The sequence below is a fragment of the Mustela nigripes genome, chromosome 4, assembly GCF_022355385.1.
Source record: "Mustela nigripes isolate SB6536 chromosome 4, MUSNIG.SB6536, whole genome shotgun sequence".
Lineage (NCBI taxonomy): Eukaryota > Metazoa > Chordata > Mammalia > Carnivora > Mustelidae > Mustela > Mustela nigripes.
Window position 1 is genome coordinate 178,548,962 of NC_081560.1, and position 7,263 is coordinate 178,556,224.

A 7,263-nucleotide genomic window follows, 5' to 3' on the forward strand; every position below is an offset into this window, starting at 1 on the left:
GAAGGGGGTGGGATTATGGACATTGGGGAGGGTATGTGCTTTGGTGAGAGCTGTGAAGTGTGTAAACCTGGTGATTCACAGACCTGTACCCCTGGGGATAAAAATATATGTTTATAAAAAAATAAAAAATTAAAAAAAAATAAGATAAATAAAATATACCCACTTTTTGGATCTACTGTTGAGAATTTTTCCCACAGCTACACTTAGAGATAAATGTGTACAAGAATGTAAGCAACATTTTTATTTAATAAACTTTAATTTCATAAACTTAAGATTTACAGCAAAATTGCGAAGATAATACAGATAGTTCCCATAAGCCCTCCACCCAGTTTCTCCTATTATTCACATCTAATATTGGTATGGCACATTTATTACAATCAATGGACCAATACTGACAATTATTATGAACTAAGGTCCACACCTCATTCATATTTCCTTAGTTTTTCCCTAATGTTGCATTTCCTTCCAGGATTCCACTCAGGTACCACATTACAATTAGTTGTCAGGTCTCCTTACCCACCTCCTGGCTGCGACAGGTTTCACTACATAGACATACACTATAAATATCTCTGTATGTAATCATCTGCATCCAGATTAAGCAAAACACGGTCATACTGATGTCTCCAACTATTATCTATTGCCCAAAGCATTATTTTTAATAGCAAAGACATAGAAACACAGAGGTGTCCATCCAGAGGACATTAACTACATGTGGCAAATCTGTAGAGTGGAACACTATCCAATCAGTTTTTTGAAGATTTTATTTATTTATTTGAGAGAGAGAGAGAGAGAGAGAGTGTGTGTGTGTGTGCATGAGCGGGGTGGGGCGCGCAGGGGGAGAAGGGCAGAGGAACAAGCAGACTCCCCACTAAGCAGGGAGCCTGATGTGGGGCTCGATCCCAGGACCTGAGATTATGATACAAGCCAAAGTCAGACATTTAACTGCTCAATTTTTAAAGGTGCTCCTAACCAATCAATTTTTAAAGATTTAATTCTACATGTAACTGATATAAATTCTGTAATATACATTCAGTGATAACTACCTACCCACATACAAGCGCACAATTTCCAAAAGGAAATAAACAAAAGGTCAGCAGTCCATCCCTGAGCAACAGAAAGGGGGTGAGAGCATGCATTATCAGTGGGGATGGCACCACCTCAAAGGGGAATACAAGCACAGGTATGACAACGGTTTGCAACCTCCAAAGGATCACAGTACATAAAAAGATCCACCGTGACACCAAGATATTAAAACTTCATGGGGCAGCCGGCTTCTCCAGCTGCTGCTCCCCCTTGCTTGAGCTTGCTCTCTCTCTGTCAAATAAATAAGTAAAATCCTTTTAAAAAATTTTCATGGGAAGCAGGAACAATTAGGGGGGAAAAGTGTCTAAAAAGACTCCCTGAGAAAGTATCATGAAATAAAGATTAAGAAATGAACTAGAGGGAACAGTTCAGCATACTTTTCTTTTCCTATGCTTATTCGTCTTCCTATGAGCATATGTTTACTTTTAAATTCAACTTAAAAAAAAAAAAAACACAAAAGATTTGTCTAACCATTGGAAGTGTTACATGAATCGGGGAATTCTAACAACACGATGTAGTTCCTCAGCCCGGGCTCAGGATCCATCTCACGGAGGGCTGCCCTGCCTGTGTCTTTCCGGCAGGAGCTCACAGACTTTAGGAGGAAATTGCATTTTTTTTTATTTTTTTAAAGATTTTATTTATTTATTTGACAGACGGAGATCACAAGTAGGCAGAGAGGCAGGCAGAGAGAAAGAGAGAGGAGGAAGTGGGCTCCCTGCTGAGCAGAGAGCCCGATGCGGGGCTCGATCCCAGGACCCTGAGATCATGACCTGAGCTGAAGGCAGAGGCTTAATCCACTGAGCCACAGGATGTTGGTTTACCAGAAACACCAGGTGTCCCACAAAGCTTAAAATACCATCTGGCCATTTACGGAAAATGTCTGCTGACCTCTGCAGAATCTTCACTTAAAAACTTCTTTTTTGGGGGTATTCCCACAGTGGACTACTACTCAGCAATGCAAGCGAATGAGCTCTGACGACAGCCCACACTGTGGTTCAATGTCACACGTGATGAGGGAGAGAAGACAGAAGCAAATACTGCATCCTGCATGATTCCATTCACGCAGCTTTCAGAAAACTTAGCTTGGGTGACAAAAATACCATCAGGGAAAGGCAGTTGATCATGATTAGAGAGCTTATGATGGGGTTTCTGGAGATGTTCTAATGTAAGCGTTGTTAGAAACATCTTTTCCAATAATTCCTTGAGTTGTTCATTCATAGTTTGTGCACTTTCTCAAGCTATGTGGTATTTTGTTGTAACAGCAAAACACTTCAAAGTATCGATTTTACAAAAACAGACCCAGAGGAAGAAAAATAAATTTGCCAGGCTCCTTTCTATAATAACAGGTAAGAAAGTGCATACGGACCCCAGTTATTCGGAGACCAGTGGCCACAAACTGCACTAGGAAAAATAACGATGTTAAAGCCAAGTTGGCACCGGACACCATGGCAACCGTTTAATCCCAAACCGCTTTCTACTGAGGGACTTCATGTGTGTCCATGTGTGTCCAAGACTGATGGTGCTGCGGCTACTCCTGACTGATATGATCTCGGTGGTAGGCAAGCGTTTGGCCCCTTTTGTCAAAATAACGCTCAAGCTACTTTCTGGCCTTGCAATCAAGGGAACACTGGGAGCCTCTTTAACTACTAACTCTGCTCTAAGAATAAGCCGGGCTAAATTTCCATCTGAACCTTGAGCACTGTCGCTATAGTCTTGGGGCAAGTACAGATCAAAGGAGGCTACTGTGCTTCAAAACCCACTCTCTCACCCTAGGACGGTATTTTCAGTGTGGTGGTTGGAGCTTTGGTCTTCCATGATCGCATCCTCACTGCTGGGTAGCAATCGCTGCCTTCAAAACTTCCTAACCAAGTTCCAAATGACATGGCATGACCACGCTGACCAGTTCGGTGGACAGCTGTTGTCTGCATCTGCCCAGCCTGCATCCCCCTGTCTGGTAGTGGCCCGCCATACATGTTTGGACAACTACTCCAATCCACTGGTCTTTGCGGGGGCTGCCAATCAAGGTGCCCTGCCCTTCCTGGTCCAAAGGACTTAAACCCAAGACCCAAACTAGGCCACTTAGACACTCTTCCTGGAATTTACATGCCTATCACTATCTCTAGACTAGGAACTCCTCACCAGCAGGGACAAGGCTTTATTCATCGCTCTATCACTGATGCCCAGCACAGTGCCTGGCTGTGAATATTCAGGGCTTGTGCGATGAATACATTACAAAGAAAATCATGTACCTTCAATAAACGCTGAGCTAAGTCGATCATTTCCCAGCAGCCTTCTGGAGGGGGAGCAAATTGCAGGATGTTTTGTAAGGGAAATGTCCACTTTAGGAGCTAGGAAATATGCATCGGAAATAGTACCCCAAGTTACCATTTGTCAGTGTGTTAAAGACGTCAATCAGTCCAATAAAATAAAGCTCCAAAAAGGACAAAAAGAGAATTACCTCATTACCTCAACATCTGCTTGAACATAAGCAATCACATACTGGCTAATTTTTTTTAAAGGGACATAATATAACTTTCTAGAAAGACATAATATAGCTAATTATACCATTCACGAGAAGGGGACATACAATGTTTTGAAGTAATTCAAGAGTGGGTGTGATTTATAAGACACAGAGCTTAGGGAATGGTAAGTATAAATTAGAGATCGTTCATATTATGACAGACTCCGTCATTACATTTCACAACTTTTGTCAAAGGCAACCTTATTCACCACACCACTGAAGCCTTCACATTAGGGAAGGCTGCTGTCAGCTCTGCCATTTAGAGTAGATAGGAATCTTCTTTCTAAACACCCTCCTGGGGAATGGGTTCCAATTTCTGACTTAAAATTCACCAAGGAAGAAATGAGATGAGGAAACCGACACGGCCAATAAACAGGTAGAGAGATTTCAAACCTCACTGAGAACCAGGTAATACAATTTTTCGAAAGGTACTATTTTTGTTCATCAGACTGGCAAAAATTAAGAAACTTGTCAGACTGCCAAAATTAGTAAAGAATGCTATTGGTCAACGTTGACAAGTATGGGGGGACATGGACACTTCTGGGAGGAATGTGAAGGGGTACAGCCATTTTGGGGGGCACTTTGGTGAGGCCCGGCAGAGCTTTATGTCTACTTGCCCTCTGATCTAAGAATTCCCTTCCTAAGAATCTATCCTAAAAAAACAGTTGGTAATTGTACACATTTGTGTGACTGTCTGATTCATGACTGCCTACTAGACAACAAACTTGGGGGGAAGCAAAGACTGTCTGGTTCATTCTCTCTACCCCCAGTGCCTACCACATGGGGCTCAAATATGATAGATGTCTGGTAGTTAAGTATTTGTTAAAGGAATGAATGAGTATGTTTAGCCAGTGTTGAAAAAGAAAAAATAGAGTGTTCATCAATATTGGTTCTTCTTGTCCTCATTTAACAGGAGTGATGGAATTATTCACAATGTTTACAGGTAGTAAAAAAAAAAGTCTATTTTCAAAAATAAATCATACACACCATCAGCTTAGAAAATTAATTATCATATTGGTAAGAGCCCAAACACCTAGTTGCCTGTCTTTCCATCTCAAATCCCTAGCTTCTGGGTTAGTTAGTTCCATGAGTCAAACAGCAATCAAATGCTCTCGAAATAAATCCATTGTTATCAGTCTATGATCCAATGACAAATAAATGCCCTGGTTTTGAGATGGGCTGAAAAAAAATGCCAACACTTGTGTAACCAGACTCAATACTTTTAAAAAAAAGTGCACCTTTTACGAAACACAAATTTCAAAGTCTAACTGTTCTATTGTCTTTGATATGCCCATAATTAAGGAAATACATCCTCTAAAAATACCAATACCCTGGCTTTGTTTTCCAATAAATAAGAAAGAACCCAAAAACTTAAGACTCCTCCTTTCTTCTCAGTTCTCAAATCCAACATAGAAACAGAGAGAATGTGTTCCAAAATGAAATATAAACAACTTGTGGATTATCTGCATTGTGAATCCATTGTGAAACCATTGACATTATTATATTCAGAATGAAAAGAAGTGAAGTTTTTAACTGTATTATTTGAAAACTGACCATCCATCAAAAAGCTCTGGTATCCACTGAGAGATATTATCAATGATGAACACTTCAACTGTCTAGAATATGAAGAATCTTTATGTTATTGGGGGGAAGAGGGCTATTAGAAATAAAATGCTAACAGAATCTAGCCCCTCAGTAAACCACTCGAGGAATGTCAGATAAGGACATTCTGCCCTCCCACTAGATTCACTGCTGCTTGTGACTCTATGACCTACGGCTAGTCTAGGATGGGAGCCAAGATACTGGGAAGGCAAAAGCCATTAACATTTATCCAGCACTTTCTAAATGCTAGATACCACAAAAACATGTGCTCTGTCCATTTCAGGGAGGTAATAATTTCCACAAGATAAGAGGACTGGTAAACAATCTGCTTTGATGTGTTTCCAGGAATGTAAACTCCAGAGAAGTCCACACAGCCCTGCAAATGGTTATGTTTGTGGTTTCCCTGAGCAACAGGTCATACCACCTGGCCAGACATAATGAGACCCTCTGGTTTAGCCCACGGCTTCAATCCAGTAAGGCGTGAAAACCACAAGACCCATGGAAGGGAAGGGCCTCTTCCAAGTTCACAAAGTTGGTAAGTTGAGTCAGCAGAAGCGAAAGAGCAAGAGAACAGCAGGACCCTTCCACTCTGTGGCCGTGTCACCAAGTAACTCAGAAAAGCCCAGGTTCCTCCCCATTTTCACTTCCTAAATCTGTGCAGTTCCTCTCTGTCTTGACCCATAGTCTCAGGCCACCCTTGGCCAGGGTAATAACAGTCATTTTCAATGGAGAGAGCCTCGCACTCCCATTTGATCGCTAATCTGCCTTTGTGGAGAGGTGCAGGAGGAGATGGAAATGATTGATCAGAACAGTTCTGGAGGAGGAGGTCACCTCCCGTTACCTGGCGCCGTGGAAATGCAAGGACACGGCCTGGCTCTCCTGCAGGCCAGAGCCAAATCGTCACTGAGGAGGCCCAACACCGAGAGGGTGTTGGCTCAGTGACTCACAGACAGTTAAAAATGGAAAGCGGTGAAACACATCAGGGCCCGCAATCGTGGCCAGGGAGGTAAAGAGGAACTAGACCGAGGCCGACTGGAGAGCAGGGAAAGGCTGCGGAGCTCCGCGGCAGGCCTCCCCGCGCCCCTGCGCAGGGGTGGGGCGGCGGCTGGGGAGCAGGGCCAGCCGAGCAGCTCAAACCGCCTCTTCCCGACCCATATGCCCCCCAACCACGCTTCCCCCGCGTGGGAGGGGGTGGCCCCCCCCAATCCCGGCCCTTCCCCCAACCCGGATCGCCAGCGCCGGCAACGTGCGCGGAGCGCATCCCGCACTGCCGGGCCCCACGCCCCTGACCCCCGCACTTTACGCTCGGCCCCTGGCTCCCCGAGGCGCGCGGGGCGCGTGGAGGACGCTCCCGCACGCGGGACAGGGCTGCGGGGCGAGCCCGGCGGCCGCGACAGCCCCCGCCCCCCTCGCCTCAGCCCAAACCCAGCGCCCGGGGGCCGACCCCGCCCACGGGCCGCGGCGGCCCGCACCTGGCGGCCGCGCGCCCGCCTACCTTGCTCCTTCAGAGTGGTGATGAGCTGCAGCTGCTTCTCCTCGTCCGAGCTGTTCATTTTGGCAGGTGGGGCCGGGAATAAAGGGAAGGAGGGAGAGGCGAGGGGTGCCGCGGGGGGGAGGGGGAGGAAAAGCAAGATGCCGGTGGCGTGCGGCGGCACTACCCGGAAGTTGGGTCGGCTCCCGCTCCTCCTCCTCCTGGCGCGGAGCGCGCGAGTGAGATCATCCCCACGCACCTACTCGCCGGCCGCCGCCGCTGCACCTGCGGGCGGCGCGGCGGCCGGGGGCGGGCCGGGCGGGCGGCCCGGGGCAGGAGGTGGGGCGGCGGGAGGAGCCGCGGCGGCCCCGGGGGCCGCAGCCCGTGCCCCGCCCGCAGCGGCCGCGGCGCCTCGCCTTCCCCCGCCCCACCCGGAGGCCCGCGCCGCGGGAGGAGCGAGGCGGCCCGGGGCGTGGGACCCGCGGGCGTGCGCCCCGCTCGCTCCTGCAGCCCTCCTCCGCCCCAGTCCCAGGACACCCCGACGCGCGATCGGGGAGGAAAGTCGGCTTCGGGGCTGCGGCGTCCC

At 47.1% G+C, this 7,263-nt stretch overlaps 1 protein-coding gene across 3 annotated transcripts in view; it reads right to left on the reverse strand.

Moving 5' to 3' along the window:
* Positions 1–6,992, reverse strand: part of SHTN1 (shootin 1) — a 103,262-nt gene extending 96,270 nt beyond the window's left edge. For all 3 annotated transcript variants that reach the window (XM_059398677.1, XM_059398676.1, XM_059398679.1), the window contains exon 1: positions 6,702–6,992. Coding sequence is in view for 2 of the 3 variants with exons in the window: in XM_059398676.1 (XP_059254659.1) it covers positions 6,702–6,759 (58 nt within the window). In the remaining variant the exon portion in view is untranslated. The remainder of the gene's footprint in view (positions 1–6,701) is intronic.
* Between the last annotated feature and the right edge of the window lie 271 nt (positions 6,993–7,263).